The sequence below is a fragment of the Salvelinus sp. IW2-2015 genome, linkage group LG9 (assembly GCF_002910315.2).
Source record: "Salvelinus sp. IW2-2015 linkage group LG9, ASM291031v2, whole genome shotgun sequence".
Lineage (NCBI taxonomy): Eukaryota > Metazoa > Chordata > Actinopteri > Salmoniformes > Salmonidae > Salvelinus > Salvelinus sp. IW2-2015.
Genome location: NC_036849.1, coordinates 32,158,819 through 32,182,473, shown reverse-complemented (window position 1 = coordinate 32,182,473; position 23,655 = coordinate 32,158,819). Strand labels below are relative to the sequence as shown.

General features: G+C 42.1%; 1 protein-coding gene across 3 annotated transcripts in view; it reads left to right on the top strand.

Annotated features, from left to right (window-relative positions):
- The window catches only part of bahd1 (bromo adjacent homology domain containing 1), a 27,828-nt gene extending 5,662 nt beyond the window's left edge, over nt 1-22,166 (top strand). Inside the window, exons 1-7 of one of the 3 annotated variants that reach the window (XM_023994945.2) lie at nt 8,793-9,271; nt 12,203-13,752; nt 17,094-17,431; nt 17,695-17,854; nt 18,214-18,293; nt 19,684-19,775; nt 19,937-22,166. In XM_023994945.2, coding sequence (XP_023850713.1) covers nt 12,210-13,752; nt 17,094-17,431; nt 17,695-17,854; nt 18,214-18,293; nt 19,684-19,775; nt 19,937-20,126 — 2,403 coding nt within the window. In that variant the 5' untranslated portion in view covers nt 8,793-9,271; nt 12,203-12,209 and the 3' untranslated portion in view covers nt 20,127-22,166. Of the gene's footprint in view, nt 1-8,792; nt 9,272-12,202; nt 13,753-17,093; nt 17,432-17,694; nt 17,855-18,213; nt 18,294-19,683; nt 19,776-19,936 lie in introns of those variants that run through there. The other 2 variants (XM_023994946.2, XM_023994944.2) reach the window with 2 other exon arrangements.
- The last annotated feature ends 1,489 nt before the right edge of the window (nt 22,167-23,655 follow it).

Sequence of the window (23,655 nt, the reverse complement as noted above, 5' to 3'; positions counted from 1 at the left end):
ACTGGCAATGATATGACTGACTGGCAATGATATGACTGACTGGCAATGATATGACTGACTGGCAATGATATGACTGACTGGCAATGATATGACTGAGTAATCTATGAAGTTCTGAGCGTTTCACTGAGTACACTATTGTTCTCACTGGTAGTGGCACTAAAAAAAACTAGCAGACTAAAGCCATTTATATTTTTATTTTTTTGCTAATTTATTCTCATACCTTTTTCTTCAATCACGCTATCAGTTTAGGGGAATGTGTTTTTTTTTGTTTTTTTTAATCAATTTCAATCTTGAGATATTAGTATCTGAAATAACTTGTCATGGCCTTTACTGGTCCTCTTAGCTCCAAGCCATACAGTAGTAAAGCACTGGCAGCTCATTCCTATTTATTGTGTTGCACTGAAAAAATATATATAAACGCAACATGGAACAATTTGAAAGATTTGACTGAGTTACAGTTTGCCCACACGACACCATACACCCTGTCTAGCCGGTACAGTTGAAACCGGGGTTTCATCTGTGAAGAGCACACTACTCCAGCATGCCAGTGGCCATGGAAGGTGAGCATTTGCTCACGGAATTTAGTTACCACGCCGAATTGCAGTCAGGTCAAGACTCTGGTGAGGACGACGAGCATGTACAGTGGTTCCTCCTTTAAAAGTTGCGGCAGACTGCTGCACACSCTGCATGCTGCTGCAGCATTCTGTGGCACATAATTAAATTCTCAGCCAAATCTTTTGTTACTGCAAGTTATTGCTAGWTTGACCACCAGAGGGCATCTTTGAGAAGCATTTGATGGTATTCCGTATTGGCATTACCAGAGAATTTAAAACCTTTTTTGTAATAACATAGTATATTGGATTGATTTTAAGAAATTTGGCTTAATGAATTTGATTAATATTATGGTGTTTCCATTCAGAGAAAAATTTTCCGTTTGTAAATTCAGACCGTTTCGCTCTCGGAGCGCACACTGGACTTTCGGGCCGAGGACTAGGGTTCCTTTGAGGGTTCTGGCCTTACAACGGCAGTCAAGCACCCAAGCTAACGTTGGTAAGCTACTTCCAGACACAAATGAGACAACTCTGACCGTTTTACTCYCCCTAGCAGAGCTGGTAAGGCAGTTTTCGTGTTAACCAGAGCGTTGGTGACTGTAAATGTGCTGCTGGAAACAATTGAATTACATTWTTTCCCAACGTTTACTGACACCAGCTCGTAAAGTAATTATTCTGCGCTCTGGTACACTCAGACGAGAGTGCTCTGAAATCCGTGTAGATAGTAGGCTGACATTAACATTTGTTTACAACGTTCTGTCTGATTAACTAGTTCAGTTTGCATCGCTGTGGAGACCAGTTTCATATATGACCATCATTTCCAGCTGCTTGCCGTCATTTGGAAGTAATGCGCGAAAGATACTTTATTTTAGTGCATTTTTCACCGTCTGCCATCTTCTCTATATTCTATTGAGCTCACCGTGGGCGACAACTCGCCTTCCGAACGTTCTATTCCCAGAGCTTATTGTTCACAACGTCACAAGCCTGCTTCGCTAGTTGTTGCAATGAGACCTGGCTCACGTTGTTTTGTAATTCAATGCTAAACAACTAAAATAAATATAATATTGGAACTCTGCGGTCTTCCATTGTTCCTATCGGGAAAATGTCTCGGCAATGTGTATATTGGTCAGATTTGTTTCAAGTTCGGGTTTAAACTGGGTGTGAATATGGCTAGTAGTTAGCGGGGTTGCGCACTAATAGCGTTTCAATCGGTGACGTCACTTCACCTGAGACCTTGAAGAGTTGTTCCCCTCGCTCGCAAGGCCCCGGCTTTTGTGGAAAAAAAAGAAAAACGATGGTAACAATGCTTTCGAGGGTGGCTGTTGTCGATGTGTGCAGAGGGTCCCTGGTTCAAGCCCAGGTAGGGGCGAGGAGAGGGACGGAAGCTATACTGTTACATGGGCACCATTTTAATCAGGAGWATCTCCTCTTTGTAATTATTTAAGTCTGGGCAGCGAGCTCGTTTGTCATCGATCGCTAGACCAGAAATAGTCGGAAGCTTTTATTTTTTCCCTACTTTTTCATTACGCGYACATAAGCACAYTTGACACCATCGAGGTGCGGATGTTTACTTTCTACACAAGTTGTTTTTTCCAGTTTCGCCCGATGAACAGATTGTAGTGGTAAAATAAAAAGGGATACYTTTTTTTATGGAATTCTAAGCATCARTCCAGTCAAAACAGACACYGCATCATTAAAATAATGGAGTTTGATATGACTGAAAAATGTCTCAGAGATTCATACCTGAACCGCACCTTTATTTGCCAAGGAAGAGTACATGATCAGTGAATATATTCATTGTACAGGCTACAATGTGGGAATCTCATGCGTGGTAATAACTACAGTACATGTGTGTGTATATAGGATGGCACAATAAAGTTACTATATTCTYCTCTATCCATAGGCTTCATTAATGCCATTCAGACTTGAAGTCGATACAACAACTATGATAGCTGAGGTTCATAGATAGGTTCTGAACTAATATTCATACCAAACGTTTTAGGGTCCATACACAGATCGGCTACATACTATTGCTAGCTACACATCCATAGGTATACAGTTATTTTTTATCCTCCACTACACAGTAAGCAAGTAAATGGTTAGCTAGCTATGTTACTTCAGCTGCATTGCAAGGCAAGCTTACACAATTGTACATTCAATTTGCAGTAAATGCTTTAGCTAGCTAGATTCTTTACATCCACTGTTTCCCAAGYCGACATCCTGGTTTTCTGCTTTTCTCAGGAGTCCCTAAAACATTAAYCAACACGAATTACKAATGCATTCTCCTAACACTAGCTAGCTGGCTAATGTRAGCTAGTCAGATAACTTGCTAAATAGCGATTTTTGTAAATTAACTATATGACAAAAATTTGCACAAACGTTTCTCTACATTAACTAACATATTCCTCTCAATTGTACATTTTTGCTTGACTCGTTATGACATTATTGCAACTTACAATTGGTTCCGCCGTAATGTTTTGTCAGCCATCTTTGTTGAAGCATGCCACAAGGCAAGGTGGCTCGCGTCAAAATTCGTCATTGGAACCACTTGATATGATTGGTCATATAAAAACCTTGGGACCCAAATGCATAATGACGATCCTGCAGGTTAAGAAGTCAGATGTGGAGGTCCTTGACTGACGTGGTTACACACACATCTGTTATTATCTTTGCATAGTCACTTTAATAACTCTACCTACATGTATATATTACCTCGACTAACCGGTGCCCCCGCATATTGACTCTGTATCTGTACCCCCTGTATATAGCCTCGCTAATGTTATTTTACTGCTGTTCTTTACTTATTTGTAACTTTRTATAACTTTTTTTAGGTATTTTCTTCACTGCGTTGTTGGTTAAGGGATTGGATTGTAAGTAAGCATTTCACAGTAATTTTGACACGTGACAATATTTTTTACATTTATTTTTAATTGCACGCTCCCTCAACTTGAGACATCTGTGGCATTGTGTTGTGTGACAAAACTGCACATTTTAGAGTGGCCTTTTTATTGTCCCCAGCACAAGGTGCACCTGTGTAATGATCATGCTGTTTAATGGGGTGGCAGGTAGCCTAGTGGTTCGAGCATTGGGCCAGTAACCTAAAGGTTGCAGGATCGAATCCCCGAGCTGACTAGGTAAAAGTCTGTTTTTCTGCCCTGAATTAGGTTGTCATTGTAAATAAGAATTTGTTCTTAACTGTCTTGCCTAGTTAAATAAAGGTTAAACATGAGCTTCTTGATATGCCACACTTGTCAGGTGGATGGATTATCTTGGCAAGGGAGAAATGTTCACTAACAGGGATGTAAACACATTTTTTGAGAAATAAGCTTTATGTGAGTATGGAACAAGTGGGTTCTTTTATTTCAGCTCATGAATCATGGAACCAACACTACTATAAATTATAAATACAAACTGTATGGTTAGCTTTCTAGGTCGAGCCTGTTTCAAGGGCAGTCATTCAAAAATAATTTAAAGGGGAAGAGAAGCCCATTGATGGTTTATCTCTGCTGGTGTGACGTTCTAAAATAGACGACTCTCATGTGGTGACAAATGTAGCAACCCTAACCCAACACATAGTGACCTCGTCAAGAGGTTTGGATCTCTTGGCATAATGGCCGAGGTGTTGGGTTGACCGTCACTGGTTCGAGTCCCAATTCGGGACTACACCCCGAATTCGCTTCAGTGTCTATGATGGACGGAGTCTCATGGTGTCCTGTTGGAAAATGACCTTACTGCTGCCACCAAGTCATTAAAGAAATCTTATGTCCAGTTATACTTCTGCAGATCATCTAATCAAATAGATGACMTATAATTGTATCTAATTCTATGAGTGTCAAGATTATCATTGGTGWTATCACAAACAGAGTTTGTGCTTAGTGATAAAAAAAAATCTAACATGTCAGCCCGGAGGTTATCTTTGTAATTAACTCCTCTCTGAAGATGAGAACCACCTTCAGTCACAAACAGCATTTACATTGCTGTGATACCAGAAAGCAAAAACTTTTTTTTAATGTCCCCTACACATAATAAAAACMCCCAAGGGCATCGAAGTTGCTTCCACTAATGGTGCAAAATACTAATGCCTGAATGAAGTTAGTACCAGCGTGGAATGTTTAATAAGTCACATGTAAAGCTGTCAGTTGTTAAACTTGCTCTAATGTTGAGGATAACTTGTTTCATATGGCCACACTACAAACCTCAAAACAGCAGCCACTACCTGGACTCAAGCCAAATGACACAGCTGTGAAATGTACTGGTCTGTTCCCGAGGAAAACGGCCACTGAAACCAACCAACGTCAGCTGTGAAATGTACTGGTCTGTTCCGAGGAAAACGGCCACTGAAACCAACCAATGTCAGCTGTGAAATGTACTGGTCTGTTCCGAGGAAAACAGCCACTGAAACCAACCAACGTCAGCTGTGAAATGTACTGGTCTGTTCCCGAGGAAAACGGCCACTGAAACCAACCAACGTCAGCTGTTGGTGGATCCACAGCTGCAATAGATTTGAAGGGCTCCCTGGCTTCTCTCTTATCACACTTGAGTATTTACATGGTGAGGGACAGTAACTCCTGTTTTAGGAGTCAGCCGCTGTCACCCCCCGAGGGGTTTTGTATGTCTCTTATCTTTCACTGAAAAGCACAGAGCACATGGCATAAAGTGTCCTTCAAAGTGACAGATGAATGACATTGGGCACCTCCCCACTTCAGATCTTCGGAAAGACAGACCCTACTAGTCAGAGGTCCATTGTTCCTGATGGTTTTTGAGAGGCATGTCAACCTTTTTTACTGGCGTAGAAAAGCTGTCAACAAAGGGCCAGGTTGTAACTGAAAAATGTCCATGTGAGTTGATGAGATCTAAAATGTTGACCGCAAGTAGACTCCCAATCACTCTCTCTCTCACACACGCACACACACACACACACACACACACACACACACACACACACACACACACACACACACACACACACACACACACACACACAGTGGTTAGTTTCAAGTCTCCTCTCACTCGCTCACTCTCTCAGCTCCATCTGTCACTGTCCCTGGCATCTTGCCCTGCTCTTTGAAGATGAGCTGAAGCTAACTAGACTTCCTGTGTCATCTCCCATCTGAACAGAGGTTGTGAACTGTCATCTAACAAATCTGTGCACACGAACGTGTACAAATGAATGTTCACATTTGCTGCCTGTTGAGTTCATGGCAAGCATCAAACAGTTTGAAGTTTGTGTACGTCTTCTGTACATTCAAGCATTCAACACCTGACATGCTGTGTCAATATTAATGGTAAATAACTTTGGAAGTAGTAACTACACTACCGTACTTTATTAACTGATTTTGAAGCAATTGTAAACTTCTCAAATTGGTGTCATGTCTCTCTCTCTCTCTCTCTCTCTCTCTCTCTCTCTATGCTGCTTTATAGTGATCATGAAAGTTGTTTCCAAGCAGTGATGGAAAAAGTACTACATTCTCATACTTGAGTAAAAGMAAAGATACCTTAATAGAAAATGACTCAAGTGAAAGTGAAAGTCACCCAGTAAAATACTACTTGAGTAAAAGTCAAAATGTATTTGGTTTTAAATATACTTAAGTATCAAAAGTAAAAGTATTAATAATTAAAAATTATTTCTATTAAGCAAACCAGACGGCACAATTTTTTTTTTTTTACCTGCACAATATATATTTTTTACGGATAGCCAGGGGCACATTCCAACACTCAGACATCATGTACAAATGAAGCATGTGTGTTTAGTGAGTCCACCAGATCAGAGGCACTAGGGATGACCAGGGATGTTCTCTTGATAAGTGTGTGAATTGGATCATTTTCTGTTCTGCTAAGCATTCAAAATGMAACGAGTACTTTTGGGTGTCCGGGAAAATGTATGGAATAAAAAGTACATCATTTTCTTTAGGAATGTAGTGAAGTAAAAGTAAAAGTAGTCAAAAATATTAATAGTAAAGTACAGATACCCAAAAAAAACTACTTAAGTTGTAGATCATTAAAGTAGTTTTACTTAAGTACTTTACACCACTGTTTCAACGGGATGCTAAATTACAATTTTTTATCTCATGGCACRTGGTTTGCATTCATTAAGGCACGCAATGGAAAAGGTTTTTCAACAGAAAATAAAAATGAAAGTTTCTTATTGGAAAGATCCATGTTGATTTGTAGTCCCTCGCGGTTTCAGTCCATTTTCTTCCGCTTGGAGCTTAAAGAGCAACTGAATGTACCTATTCCGCATGTGTTTCTCTGTTGCTCACTAAGGAAAAATGTATTTCAGTCTTGGGGATGCAATTCAATGTGGCAGTTACTGATGTTTGTCCCCCATTAGACACCGTAGTAACAAAGCCAGTATCACTTCCTCAAAATAGTCAGAATGAATCGAAGTTAACTCAAGAAATCTGTAAATCATTCAGACATTTTTGCCAAAGAGGTTTTCAGTGGTGTAAAGTACTTAAGTTAAAATACTTTAAAATACTACGTACAGTAAATAGTTTTTTGGGGGTAAATGTACTTTACTTTACTATTCATATTTTTTTTACATCTTTTACTTGTCCGCAACATTCCAAAAGAAAATAATGTACTTTTTACTCCATAAATTTCCCCTGACAACCAAAAGTACTCATTACATTTCGAATGCTTAGCAGGACAGGAAAATTGTCAAATTCACACACTTTTAAAGAGACCATCCCTACTGCCTCTGATCTGGTGGACTCACTAAACACAAATGCTTCATTTGTAAATTATGTCTGAGTGTTGGAGTGTGCCCCTGGCTATCTGTAWAATAAAAATACATTCTGRCATCTGGTTTGCTTAATATAAGGAATGTGAAATRATTTAGACTTTTACCRTTGATAATTAAGTATATTTCAAACCAAATTCTTTTCGACTCTTTTAACCCTCAASTAAGTCCTGACGAACTCGCTGAATTTATGAACAAATMTATCCTATTTACACTTTGTAGTCAATTTTGACACAAAAATAAATGTTTCTGACTCATATTGATGACACATAGGCCACTTAGTATCAGTTGTTTATTTCCTTCATTCGCGCTTTAATGAACAGGTATGACTCATTTGAAGATATGAGGAAGATGTTTTTTGTTCATATTCACTCATTCAGAATAGGGGAATTGGTGCCTGATATTGTCCCATTAAAACTGGAGTCAGAATTAATCTATACTGTAATTAAAAACCATTGCACAAAGACATTGTTAAAGTTGGTTCCAGTCAGAAAGGAAAGGCTTAGGTGTTAAATGTCATGCTAAGTGAGGAGCAAGTGCTCAGAATGCAATTTAGGTGCTGATTCAGTGTAGGGGGTCAAGCTCTCTGCTGTCTGTATTTAGCCYTTTTCATACTCCATTAAATCAGACATGAGGCCTTTTACAGCTGTTTATCATACACTACAAACTGAATATTGATGWGACCAATTATGATTTACCCCAATAAGTGTGATTTTTGACATGATGCCAACATTATACTAAAATTACCATAAAGTTGTCTCAGCCTAAAATTATTAGCTCAACATTATACCATTTACTTGAAGTGTGAAAATATATCAGAGTTGCGTGGCTACCCAAACACCTAACTCCGGGCAAACGCTCGGCCACGCCCACGGACGTCAGTTTCTTTTCCACAATAAATCGGGATCCGAGTACCTCCCCGACTATTTCTAGAATGCAAACGCATTCTAACCATTCTGATTGATCCCAGAAACCGATGGGTTGGGCTAGATCCAGATTAAGTCATCATTGTCTTTGATACTCTGATTGGTTAGAGATGATCCAATCGCTGATTTACTTTGTATTGTACAACACCCCCCTCATTTTGACTTCACCACAAACGACTTCACCACAAACGACTTCAATGATGGCAGTCTCAGACTGAAGCATGCAGCGAAGATGGAGCAGTGAAATGATTCACTTCTGAGTCCTCAGGCAAATATAAGAGAGCCTTTATGTTTACTATGGTTGAGAAGAAAGCTATAATAACCTAGTGGATGTTCAGAATGTTATTCAAAGCAATAGGAGCAAAAGAGGCATGGATTTCATATAGGTTTAATTAGGCCTATACTTTCATTGCAGGATATTGATTTGAAATGTATTTCACCGTTTTATTGTTTTGATAGGTGGACATTGYATAGCCTGAACTGAATTTGTTCCATCCCATGGAGGAAATAGACTTTGATTGGACAACCTAGATTTCAAAGACGCGCAATYCCGTCGTTGTCATTGGTTTACATTTAGTTTGGAMATTTTCCGATTGGGGTTGATTCAAGGAAGACTTTGTAACAAAGTTTCCGCCTGATATTGATTTGTTTCATAGTCCCGGGCGCCGCAGTGTCGTGAAGCAGGTTTTTATTCATGCAGCAAGTTTTAATTGTCGGAGAAAACTTGATCGTTGAAGGTAGAACAGAGCGATATTGCAATTACTGGCAGTTCATTTTGACCTCGGTAAACTTCGATAATAGGAATCTTTTGAGAAAAATCGTAGCTCTTGGAACGATATTTTACTCGATGTCCCAGCGCAACAGCAGTCTCTTAATGCAGCGCATGGATTCTATCTCCAGCATGCTACTTCGGAAGTAGGTCACCGTTTTACCATGTCTCTATTGGGCGCTCGTTTTTTTTCTAAATTAAACGTCGACTCTGGTCATAATTTATAAAAAGGTGTAATCTGAATTAAGAGTGGACTCAAACGGACCTTCCATCTGGACCGAAGGTAAAATTGCATAGCGCATATACGTCATATTTAATGTAAATCCTAATTGAGTGCAAAATACGTAGTAATAACATGATTATAACCGCTTTATTAAGCTTAGTCAGTGACCATAGTTATTCCTCGTCTGCATCCACCTGAACCCCTACCTCTGATATTATACCACAGCCTGTCATCCTGTTAGAATATCCCATGTCGATGACGGAACTCAATKATTCAGAACAGATTCTGCCAATGCATTATCAATCTCATAATTTGGGTTTCTGGGCAGACCATAATGACTGCCTTAAAGTATGACATATTCGATTAGTAATAATGAACACCCATATGAGTTATTTAGTTAATCATAATGTGTGTTGCCGATCTCGTGGTTTTTATAGCCTCGTGRTCATCATGGTGATAAATGAATCTGATAAACCCGGACGGTGATAATACGGAACGCGATGATATGGATTCCATTGATTTTACGCCCTATGGGAATTGCACTGTAGCGTAAGGTCGCTTCCCTCACCATATCCATGGTATTTTGCCCCTCTCTCTCTCTCAGTATTATTTGAGTTTAGGGCAGGTTTTGTGGGTTACARGATGATACCTTTAGATTATTAGGCTATTCCTTATCCAGCAGTAGGCTATTTGTCACCATCCACTTGCAATGTGTTGGTCAATCATTGTGGCCAAACGGCAAATACTTCCCCAACACCAACTTTTGGTGTGATTGAAAGTAAAATAATTTTWAAAAGAAAGAMAAAATATTATTTAGATGCTATAGGSRTAGCATAGAAATATATTTTTCTTAKTCCAAGTTATTCAGTTTGACCCTTTCTCAATATAACGTGTCTGTAGAAAACAATGTGCTTCAGTTACACGTGATCCATTGCATAGCKTTCTGTCGTATCCCAATGAAGCAACTTGATTTGATATCCATAGACAGAAACGCAATGTGTGTCTCCTTCTGTTCTCTCGTTATCTGTAAATTAAATTAGTCTTTCTCGTGTATTACATTTCATGGTCCACAGGAWATAATGGCCGACCAAATTGTGGGATGTTTGGAAGTGCAAGGCTAAAAATGCTTTGCAGAATCAAGTCGATTTACCGTTATTGTGCTTGTCATTTAAAACGTATGTCTGCTATAGAATAGGAAAATACGTAAGAAAGAACAAGCAATCCTGTATAGAGTTGGCTTGTTTTTAGAAGAACAATGACATTTTGATTTGGTTATGCTCTTAATACTTGTGGGGATTATTSTCTTCAACACATCTTAGTATTGATTTGTAAATTAAATGATCATAAACTTTTTTTTTAAAGCAATATTACCAAAACCACAGGCATCTGTTTTTAAGTTATTTTTTTCTTCTTCTTGTRTTATCTTATTCTAATCTTGACTCTGTAGTGGGTTTGCAAAGGTTGCTATTTGTTTCTGAAAGATTGGAGGAAACCAGTGAAACGTTATTGTGAAGATTAAAAGGACCAGACCTGTGTTCAGTTCAGTTTCTTTCAAATACTGCGCTTGATTGAGCTTGTTTGGCACAATGAACTCAATGGAATAGTTCCAAAAGTGCAAACCCCACTTATCTGGCACTCCAAAGCTCGTACRTGAGAGAACCCAGATCTGTAAGCCACTTGTGTTTGGTAGCAATCATGCATATGAGGCGGCAGGTAMCCTAGTGGTTAGAGTATTGMTCCAGTAACCGAAAGGTTTCTGGATCGAATCCCCGAGCTGACAAGGTAAAAATATGTCYMTCTGCKCCTGAACAAGACAGTTAACCCACTGTTCCCTGGTAGGCAGTCATTGTAAATAAGAATTTGTTCTTAACCGACTTGCCTAGTTAAATAAAGATTAAATAAAATGACTAAAAATGYGGCATAGAGACGGGGGTCTCCTGTACTTCTGTTCTAACTGATTTGTGGGAATAACAGAACTACATCAATAGGAAGGCAGACTGGGTTRCTGTAAGGTAGGGATGTTTATGTCTTGGATGTGTGAATAAAACCTCCTCCGTTCATGTCATAAGAATTTCCCACTGCCTCATGATATCAAACCAATGAATTGGGGGGGGTGACTAGTTAGTTTAGAGTTATGGGTGTTTCCCCTCATTGATTTCAGTGGGTAGTAGTCACACCAACATTTGAATGGTTGCAGATTGATGATAGGCCCATTTTATGATATGTTCATAGTTTGATAGAAGATGACGTGCCGTAAGAGAAAGCAAGTCATCAGAAGACTATGGGTCATTTCAGGTTTTAGGTTTTATTTCAGTGCAGCCAGTATTGGGAAAAACGACTTCAATCCGGGAGTCTTAGATATGAATGGCCAATGTGGAAAGTGGCGATTTTCCGATTTGTGAATGACAATCCACTCTTAGACATTATGACTAGAGTGTGATTGTATTTCCTGAGAGCTAAATGTTTATTGCAATGTATTCTGTGAGGATGTAGATAAAGTAGTATCTGAAGCTTGTTTGATGAATCACTTGGATCTGCACAATAGGATAAGGGCAAGATTTTGATTTCCTGGAAATATGACTGTGTGTGTGTGTGTGTGTGTGTGTGTGTGTGTGTGTGTGTGTGGTGTGTGTGTGTGTGTGTGTGTGTGTGTGTGTGGTGTGTGTGTGTGTGTGTGTGTGTGTGTGTGTGTGTGTGTGTGTGTGTGGTAATTCCTCCATCGATATGATCGTATGTCAGTCAGCAGCGGTATCTTTCTGACCTTGTCGCTTTTTGAAACCCATATCCCCTCTGTGCTAACCGTTTCTACTACAGGTTTAATATGTGGTCAACCACATCAGTGTTTCAGCAGATAAAATATAGCTGTTTTTTATGGCCGTAATAAAAACTGTATTGAGCCAAACTTTCTTATTAAGGTATTCATCCACTGTCATGTCGGTTTTTGCAAAAAAAACTCTTCCCATGTATTGATTTCTTGGTCTCCTCCCCCAGGGTCTGTATGAAGGGATGTGATGACCCATGCAGATACCGCCCCAGTGACTCCTGGGAGCAGGTAGGTCTGCCACATGCGGAGGCCATGGTGGGGGGAMCCCGGCTAAAACTAAAAAGAGGGAGGCCCAAGGAGGTAAAGAGAGGCAGTGTGAAGGAGAGCAATGAACTGTGGGAAGAGGAGGAGGGCAGGAAGCTGGATCTATGCGAGGGGGACAGCCTCGACTGTCGAGTCCTTCTCACTCGTCTGGAGGCAAGCGGTGATGAGGACAAGGAGAGCTGCTTGGAAGCTCCAATAGAGACCAAAGAAGAAGGGAGCCATAGCCTGGTGCATGGAAGGACCAAGCCCTGCAAGTCTAGACAAAAGACCTGCAAAGCCTATCGGCTYGCGCCGGAACCAAACAATCAATCAAAAGTGTTATGCACATTACCTGTCGRGGAACCTCGCAYACGGAGGCTGGCCTCTCTCAACGCGGAGGCTGTGAATAGTCTGCTCTTATACAGAGAACATCCGCAAGGGTCCAGACTCGCAAATAAGCTACATTCCAATGGGAATCTGGCAAAGGATGCAATCATTTTGGGCCATAACACCCCAAGTGGTGCTAAGGTGGCAAAATCAGACATTTGTGGAACTGGAAGTTCCAAAAAATACCAAAAGGCTATGAAGATGGAGGATGTGGGTCTGCTGAGTCTGTACGGTCCCACCCCTCGGCGTCAGGCCAGCCTCAATGCGGCTGCTTTGCTCAAGATCACCAGCACCTCCTTCAAAGCCAAACACCGGGGGGCCAAGACCAACTGCAACCAGCTGAGTYGAGTAGTGAGGATCAAGCTAAAGAAACGACATCGTCATGAAGTCCATCACAGGCAATCCCAGGCCCAGCCGCAGCTGGTTCAGAGATGCTGTAATCTCTGTAAAAGGGAATACTTCCACCCAGAACCCCAGTGGGAGGGGACCACAGGGGGTAATGGCTCCATCAGATCTGACTTCCAGTGTGGATCCTTGCTTGGCTACCCGATGAAGTCTGTGGTGGAGCCAGTCGAGACCCAGGCAACTCCTCCTTTCTGCTGCTGCTCCCAGGAAAGGTCGGGGGAGTACTGCCGCCGACTGGCCCTGTTCCTTGGCCAAAAGAGCTTCGGTGACGACGAACTTGAGGAGCATTCGCTCTCCAAGGGCTACCTCCTCTCTCCCCATTCCCTTGCCCACCCACATGCCCTGACCATAGGCCCCCACCCTTACCCATGTTTCTCAGGCTATTATGTCCACTTTGCCCACCGCGAGACCTCCTCTACCCTCATGACCTCCATGAGCTCCAGCCCCATGCCCTACCCACCCTCTTCTGTGGCTTCCATCACGTTGTGCCCTGGTGGGGTCCAGAGTCCCAAGCTGCTGTCCCCGACCGGCTCCCACCCCTCAGGAATCGCCCACCCGGTCTACTGCTATGGAGAACCCTGCAGAATCAGTCGCTACCCCTACAGAGCAGTAACAACCCTCGCCAGCAGGGGGTGCTGCTATAATGCAGGTTGCTCCAGCTGCAGCCATAACATCAAGATYGGTAAGAGAAGGCAGAAATGCCTATATATATATGTAGTAATAATGATGTGAATGGGTCATGATGATTGCAGAGTGTTAACCGCATATTTGAGATGGCTCAGTGACCTTTTTTAGTCAATCAGTCAAATCAGCAACAATCTGCAGAGAAAATTCTCATGTTTTTACTTTTTTAGAATACAGAGAATCAGAAATGTCACAGGTGAGGCAAGAATCTAAAGTTTTCAAGAACGTTGTCGTTGTGTTCTAGGATTAGGGTTCTAGGATTAGGGTGTTTAGAGAATGGATTTGTTATAATGTTTCTAGGGTTAGGATTAGATGTTCTGATTTATGATTAGGTGTTCTAGGATTAGGGTTCTAGAGTTAGGATTTATGTGTTCTAGGGATTCAATGCCCGCGCACTCTCCCTGCCCGCCACTCTCCCTGCCCGCCACTCTCCCTGCCCGCTACTCTCCCTGCCCGCCACTCTCCCTGCCCGCCACTCTCCCTGCCGCTACTCTCCCTGCCCGCCCCTCTCCCGCCCGCCCACTCTCCCCGCCGCTACTCTCCCCGCCGCTATCTCCCCGCCCGACATCTCCCCCCCGCCCGCCACTCCCCTGCCCGCACTCTAGCCATTAGTTGCATGAGTAGGTCCAATGAGGAATCACCACAGATTGTGTAAGTAGAATGTACTGTATTTACTATTTAAGCTGTGGACTATTCGTCTGGAGATGCCAAGCTGTGCTCTTGATCAACCGAAACCCCATTTACTTCTAGTGGTCATATATACACTACCGTTAAAAAAGTTGGGTCACTAGAAATGTCCTTGTTTTTTGAAGAGAAGACATTTTTTTGTCCATTTAAATTAACATCAAATTGATCAGAAATACAGTGTAGACATTGTTAATGTTGTAAATGACTATTGTAGCTGGAAATGGCAGATTTTTTAATGGAATATCTACATGAGCGGGTACAGAGGCCCATTATCAGACCATCATCCTGTGTTCCAATGGCACGTTGTGTTAGCTAATCCAAGTTGAATTTTAAAAGCTAATTGATCATTAGGAAACCCTTTTGCCATTATATTCAGCAGCTGGAAACTGTTGTTCTGATTAAAGAAGCAATAAACTGGCCTTCTTTGAGTTACGTGATATCTGGAGCATCAGCATTTGGGTTCAATACAGGCTAAAATGGCCAATTACTTTCTTATGAAACTCGTCACGTCATTCTTGTTCTGAGAAATGAAGGCTGTTCCATGCAGAAATTGCCAAGAAACTGAAGATCTCGTACAACGCTGTGTACTACTCCCTTCACAGAACAGCGCAAACTGTCTCTAACCAGAATAGATAGAGGAGTGGGATGCCCCAGTGCAAACTGAGCAAGAGGACAAGTACATTAGTGTCTAGTTTGAGAAACAGACGCCTCACAAAGCCTCAACTGCACCTTCATAAACAGTACACGCAAGAGCACCAGTCTCAACGTCAACAGTGAAGAGGCAACTCTGGGATGCTGGCCTTCTAGGCAGAGTTCCTCTGTCCAGTGTCTGTGTTCTTTTGCCCATCTTAAACTTTTTATTTTTATTGGCCAGTCTGAGATATGGCTTTTTCTTTGCAATTCTGCCTAGAAGGCCAGCATCCCGGAGTCGCCTCTTCACTGTTGGCGTTGAGACTGGTCTTTTGCGGGTACATGTGGAATCATTTCAGCCTGTCTTGTGTGTTCAGTATCGAGCTCTGCTATAAAGATTAACAAACCATATATATATATATATACACACACACACACACACACACACACACACACACACACACACACACACACACACACACACACACACAGAAGACAGACTGAAATGATTCCACATGTCATTTCAGCCAGGAGTCCCATAGCCCCTTTGCAGTACTTGAGTCACTGCCTCCGGAGCAGTGGATGACGACAGAGCAGGGCCACTCTTACTGAGGGAATTTGTTCTCAGCTGGTCTGTGGTCAGATCGTATTTGTCGGGGACCACAGCAGCASTCCTGACTTCATTTAAGTATGCTGATTGCAGATCAAGATGGCGTGTCGTTGGCTAGCCCGCTCAGAGGCACTATTAGCTGAGGTAAATTGGTATTTGACAATGTCTTGTTGCCTCTGTTGAGCTGCCTGCTTTGATGTGACACATAAATTGACCCTTTTCCCCAGAGAAGTGACGGAGACTTCTTTTTTTTTTTWWWTTTRCTACTACCACAAGCTATCCGATTGCGAGAGTCTATTATAATGTGACATTTGTTGTATCATCCTAGCTGGCCTTAATGTTCAGGTGAACCTGCACTACTCTAGTGTGGTGGGTTGATTCCTTTGGGGTTTTCAAAGACTCCACACACACTCCTACATTACATTACAGCGTCTCCACTACCATTGTGTACAGGGCCAATCATGCATCAGCTGATGGAACACTAGTGGTAAATGAGTGCTGACTGAGATGATGGGAGGCAAGTAACATAAATGCTATAATAAAAAATAAAATATATATATAAGTAAAATATTTGCATAATAGGTGGCTAAACGCTATTCACTAAAAAAACGTCTCTCCAGTGCATCACTATTACAGTATCATAATTATTACATTATTCCAGAAGGTTCAGTTGTGTCAAGTCAGATAACAGAAAGATTTGAACATATAGACAGCAACATTAACACATAATGTATACAAATGCTGAAAAGGTATATACAAGATAAAATGTAAGTCACAGCCATCAATTTTCATTTCAAAGCCGTACTGATGCCTGTACAAAACTTTTAGCAGCTCTGTTGGTTCGCTCCCTGAAGGCAGTGCTGCATATTGGCTGATTATTTTATTACCCCTTTTTACTTGTGCTCTCTTTGTAAATGTCTCCGAGAGCCTTTTGCTTGTACAGATGTATGTTCCCTCCCTCTGATCACACTTTCCTGCCCCTTGGCAGGGAAAGGAGAGGATGAATGTGAAGCAGAGTGGCCCCGTGGCAGGAAAGGAGAGATGAATGTTAAGCAGAGTGGGCCCCTGGCAGGAAGGAGAGGATGAATGTGAAGCAGAGTGGCCCCTGGCAGGAAAGGAGAGGATGAATGTGAAGCAGAGTGCCCTGGCAGGAAAGGAGAGGATGAATGTTAAGCAGAGTGGCCCCTGGCAGGAAAGGAGAGGATGAATGTGAAGCAGAGTGGCCCTGGCAGGAAAGGAGAAGGATGAATGTGAAGCAGAGTGGCCCCTGGCAGGAAAAGGAGAGGATGAATGTGAAGCAGAGTGGCCCCTGGCAGGAAAGGAGAGGATGAATGTGAAGTAAGATGTGCTGGTGAGTGTGAGTTTAAGAGACTGATTACTCCAGTGTTTGACTGTTCCACTTTTCCCCACAGAAGACTACTCCTCGCCTTTGGAGGACCACAGCCCCCCCTCTGCCCCAGTTTCCCCCACACAAGGCTGCCTTGCCACCGCCAGCGCTCCCCCAGCTGGCCAATCAGTGCCCCGCCTCCAGAACCCTCTACCGGTCCCCAGCCAATCGAGGATTCCGCTGCAAGTGACCCGGGAGTGTCCTCAGAGTGCAAAGGTCCGTGGTGACTCCCATATTCAAGACAAGCATCAGCTGGGGCCTGCCGTCAGCAGAGCTGCCAAGCAGCAGAGGATCACCCGTCGCCGGGCAACCAATGGCTGGCTGCCCGTGGGCGTGCCCTTCGAGAAGGAGGTTTTCACTGTGGTATGTGTCGCTGTGTGTTAAGAGATACTGGTTGTACCTTTTCAGGTAGCTAACTGAGGCTACAGAATATTAGAATTTCCTCTAAAGGAAAACTTAGTCTGTATGCATTACCATCCACTCTTACTTCTGTGCTAAAAACAATGCTAATAACCGGGTGATTAGCATGTGCTAATAACAATTCTAATAAGCGGGTGATTAGCGTGTGCTAACAACAATGCTAATAGTATGTACCAACAACAATGACATATTGACTATGTTTCCAGGGGGAAGAGACGACAGTGTTGCGCAAATGTTTCGAAGGAGTACAGCGYGACGAGGAGGTCATTCGGGTTCGAGACACAGTCCTGCTGCGCTCCGGTACCAGGAAGAAGTCTCTGCCCTACGTAGCCAAAATCTCAGCCCTGTGGAAGGACCCCGAATCAGGTGAAGTTCTGCCTCTTTCACATATAGCTGAACTGATACAGATGGATGAAAAATAAAACTATAGCCGTGTTTAAAAAAACACTTCAAGTAGTGTTGGTTTTGTTTTAAATACTTGGTCGGCACTCAAGTGAGCTTGCCTGGCAACTGATGGAGCAGTATGAAAAAGTACAAAACCTGCCCATCTGGCATTCCAGTCAGCAATCAAACGCTCTGTTTGCCACAAACTTTTGTAGAATGTGACAAAGTTTAAATGATTATGGATGGGCTCCCTACACATCACATCAAATGTTCAATTCGATACAACGTTAGTAATCCTCTTCTCACTCTGAAAATGGCACTCACTGTCTGTGTGTCCTCAGGAGAGATGATGATGAGCCTGTTTTGGTTCTACCGCCCAGAACACACACAGGGGGGGCGCAATCCCAACACACACTGTGAGGTGAGTTCTCCAGAAAGCCCAGTTCACACTGTGAGGTGAATTCTGTGGAAAGCCCAGTTCACATGGTGAGGTGAGTTCACCAGAAAGCCCAGTTCACACTGTGAGGTGAGTTCTCCAGAAAGCCCAGTTCACACGGTGAGGTGAGTTCTGTGGAAAGCCCAGTTCACACGGTGAGGTGAGTTCTGTGGAAAGCCCAGTTCACACTGTGAGGTGAGTTCTCTGGAAAGCCCAGTTCATACTGTGAGGTGAGTTCTCCAGAAAGCCCAGTTCTCACTGTGGCTGCCATCTACAATGTCTGTGCAGACTCAGCCTGGGAAAAGAGATGGCAAACACATTGTTTCCGTTTAATTATGTATTTCCTGGAGAAATAGGCTGTACAGGCTTCCCGTTGTCAATATCCCCCAGGAACAAACACACTTTGTTCACCCAGGCTATGAATAATAAACAGCAGCCTTATTCACAATGCTCTGCGAGAGAAAGTTGGGGCGTGTTCAGAAGGGAGAAAACGTTTTGAAACCGGGAGGCACTAGCTGAACTCGTCCAATTAAAAAAACTGATTTTTATTACGGTTGTAAAATGTTTTACTACAGTGTGCTCTGCTGAATACCCTGGGCTTTGAGAAGACCAAAGCTACTGCTCTGCTTTACAGAAGTCTCTGAAAGGATAACCAGCTAGGATTAAATCAAAACTTAGACTGCACCATTTTTTAAATTCCCATGACTGGGTGATTTCCAGATGGGGAAGTGGGTTGAAAAGGACTATACAGACTTTTCTGATGTGCAAACTGATATTTTAGAGTTGGTTATTAAGGGTTTGGTTAAGGGTCAATTTTAGATTTTGGCTAGTCAGTTTGCACATCAGAAAAGTCTGTGTAGACCTTCCCAAGTGGGTCTTGATGATGATGATGATGATGATGATGTCAGACATACGTAGTTAGTGGATCGTTCAGAAATTACATATTTTTATATATGTAAATACAGTATGTTAAATCGCTGAACTATCCCTTTACGCTGCTGCTTCTCTCTGTTTATTATCTATGCATAGTCACTTTAACTCTACCTACATGTACATATTACCTCAATTACCTCGACTAACCGGTGCCCCCGCACATTGACTCTGTACCAGTACCCCCTGTATATAGCCTCGCTACTGTTATTTTACTGCTGCTCTTTAATTATTTGTATCTTTTACTTTTATCTATTTTTTACTTAACACTTATTTTTTCTTAAAACTGCATTGTTGGTTTTTAAGGGCTTGTAAGTAAGAATTTCACTGTAAGGTCTCCCTACACCTGTTGTATTTGGCGCATGTGATAAATAACATTTGATTTGTTTTGGTTCATGAGATTCATACAGTTTTCTCCCCTCTTGTCACCCAACTTCATTTCCAGAATGAAATTTTTGCATCTCGGCATCAGGATGAAAACAGTGTGGCCTGCATTGAAGACAAGTGCTACGTGTTGACGTTAGCACAGTACTGTAGGTAAGGTCTGTTCATCTCTGATGGGAGATGGGGTGTGACAATGAATAGCATGTGGGAGACACAAGATGTTGAGTGGATTGTATTACATTTTATTTGTTGCATTGTATTTGTTCACTTATTTGCGCAGTCTTTTTGACATGTCCTTCGGCTTGGTGTTTCAGATATTGTGCCTTGGTGACTCGTCAGGGGGAGGATCTCCCTGAACGTGCCACCAGAGTGGTGCCGCCTTCTGTCGAATACGCCGTCCCTGCCCACTGCTGTGTGCCAACGGACATCGACCCCGACCTGGTGTTCATGTGTCGCCACGTCTACGACTTCCGCTATGGACGCATCCTGAAGAATCTGCAGTAGCACTTGTGAGGATGGGGGTGGAACGGAGGAATCTTAAACAGTGAAAGAGAAAAGACAGGATTTTTGAGACCGACCAAGCCACTCTGTTTTGAAAGGAGTGGAAGATGTTGACAGTTTTAGGCTGAGGAAGTCTCTAAGTCTGGAAGTGCTTTTGCCCAATGTCTCTATCTCTCACTCTGAGGGATTTGCAAAGGGTCACACTTGGTCAAAGAGGAAATGTGTTTTATCATCCCGAGCACAAATCCCCTTTAATAAAACTGATTTGCCAAATTATAATTTTATTTTTGCATCGTCCCATGACTTTGCCTGTATCTATGTGGGTTATTAGTTACGTTGTGTGGGCAGATGGTATCAGTTAAGACTTGTTTTGTATTTAATGGGATGACTCATAAATTAGATGGTGGCTTAACATATTTATCTGTAGTGATTTAGTCTTGAGTTTAAGGTTTAATTGGCTTAAGTGCAGAGAAATATTTATTTCTATATGGAGAAWTTTTTTATTTATTTTTTAAAGTAATTTAAGAGTGCATTATTTAGTATTTTCAAAGCAAGGAAGGCGAGATAATTATCATTCCTAAGTAGAAATGATCCAGGCGTTCGCCAAACACTAACTCTCTGTCTGCACTGTCTTAGAGGTAAAGTACCAGTGAATCCCAAACCAGCCTCTCYCCTATACCTCASCCCTACCAATTCATGGCRCTACGTAGTCACGTGTTGCTGACAAAACTCCCAGAGTGGCGASGGGATTAAATAAACCCATTAACTTCGGGACACAGTCTTGACTTGAATTATGCAATTCATGTATGACATTTAAATAATATGAGCATGAAATTCAAAATTAATTGTCATTTTACAAGATATAAATCAGACACAACAAATGCTCCATTCTTTTAATGAAATTGTACAAAATATATTGCGTGACATGTTGGAATAGCTCTTRGCTTTGGAACCGGCACCTTTGCTGGCTCGGTCSAAGTGGCTATCAAAGGGGCTGATCATTTTCACACCCTCAGCTTTGGGACACTTYTTCATATGAAGGAGGTGCGRGTGAAAGCGCAAATGGAGGGCTGAGGGGTGAGGGGAAGGGACTGMTTTGGGATTCAGCATGAGAATGACCAGTGATTCAACCGGGCCACTCCCACGATAATTGTTTGTCCCTAATACCCTGCCTTGAATTGACCAATGAACGGGGGTTTGAACACAACACCCACACTGCCATTACCCAMAATAACTTGCCTTACATCCCGCCGGTTGACATCTAGGATGCAAGCTCCAATACGTTCAGTTCACACCTCACCAAAAAACCTGCCTTCCATCTAAACCAAGGTTGCCAGTGAGTGGAGCTACAGTTCAGTACAAGCCCCTTCCCATGTTACTGTGCACTAGCCCATGTTCCATTATGAGATCATCCACTGTGTCCTTAAACTGAAAATGCTACTGATTCGTTAACATGGAAGTCACACTGTGGATTCATCTACATGTGTSTTTGCTTAGAACAGAGGGAATCAAAGTTTGGTATCACAGTTCCTGGAAAAGCTTCCTGTCTGATCAACACACATACACACACACACACACACACCTGCTTCTAAGATGTATCTCGATGTATAGGGCACAAGCCATAGGAGTACCCTCTTACACGCTCAAGTCCTTRTTATGTCCAATCAAGATGTGATCGATTTTTCTTACATTGACTGTTGTGCCTGCCTGTCTCGGTGGACTCGGTGTCCAATAACTTTCCATGAAAAGTAGGCCAAGATTATTGATATTTTTTGTCATTTTTAAATGCCTTTTTTCATTAAATTCTGTTAATTGCTAAGAAATGTATGTACCAAAAAGGGTATAGAATGGGTGTAAAATGTCCCATTCAACTCATTCCCCGGTGTAGAAAACTCTCAATTKCAAGTTTCTTTGTTCTTTTGTGCTTATGTTCCGAGTTTTAGAGGCTCTGGGAATTCTGGGAAAGGATATTCATAGCACAGTGTTTGTATTATTTAACATGTAATATACAAATATTTGAATGGAATAAATAATTAGTTTTAACCCAAGAGTCTCATTTGATGATGTTGCAAAGTCAACAGGGCAAATCTTTACATAAGTTCTTCTTCCTCTTTTTCTCCCCCCACTTTAAAATATATATATAAGTTTGTGTAATTTCCTTCTGGTCCTGTAAGGTGGGTGAGCTGTTGCTAGGAACAGGCTGAGAAGTGTACTAAGAACAACCCACCACAAGGTGTCATACTAGTTCATCTCTCATTGTTTAATTTAACATATTGATGTTCACCATGGGGCCGTAGCATCAAGCAGGCGTTCAGGACTAAGGATCAGTTGTGTCTTTTTTAGAACACAATTCATTTTGATTACATGGACAGTGAGACCTGATCCTAGATCAGCACTCCTACCCAGAGACACTTGATACCCACAGACCCACAAGTTCTTTCATATTGATCCTCCAATCCAATAAATATTTGAACAATATGATAAAAGATATTTAATTGTTGACCTTTCACAGTTTCCTCACATGACTCCGCTTTTTACCGAAACAGTGGCGGGGAGGCAATCGGTAATCGTTTCAACTGTGGGATTGCCCCTTTAGTAAGGCATGATAATGTACAGGAAATACAGACGTGACGTAGAGACGCTATGAGGCGTGTGAAGAGCAGACAAAGACATCTGTTTTTGGCCCACTACTCCCAAGTCTGCGCCAAACCCATCCTTAACTAGAAAACATGGATCCACCTCTCCTTGTGAATTAATGGAGGCCATTCATGTCTTCTTGTTGAGTGGATCAGGAGATGGGGGTGTCAAGGAGATAGAGATGTGTGGCGTCTTTCATCCAATACAGTAATTAGGCGTGTCATGCATATTCATGAGGCTCTCTTACCACTCAATCAGCTTCTGGGTTTTGAATACCATGGTACATTTGCATGTCTAACAGCATGCATGTTTGATGTTTGATAAAAGCTTATGAAGGGTAAACTTCTTCGTTTTATCCCCCTTGTAACTGTAATTGACCCAAACTCTACAACATCTGTGCACTGAAACATACGGCGGACAGAAGTCCATTTGCACTAGGGACCTTGTAAAAGTGTATCTCTACAGCAGCTTGCGGAGGTATAAGTGGAAATACACACACACACACGTGGACACACACACACGTGGACACACACACACACACACACACGTGGACACAAACATACACGTTGACACACACACACATACACGCGTGGACACACACACGCACGTGGACACACACACACACGCGTTGACACACACGCGTGGACACACATGGATAAATACACGTGGATACACACACACACGTTGACACACGTGAGAGAACACACATGCATACAACTACACCCAAGGCAATAGATGAATAAGGGAAGGAACTGTAAGAAGCTTACCCTTCATAAGCTTTTATCAAACAAACACGCACAAATACATCCACACACACACATGCAAAACAGTAGATAAATACACCTGAATACACTTAGAAAATGGAGTGCACCTGCAAAGTCACTCATCCCATTTT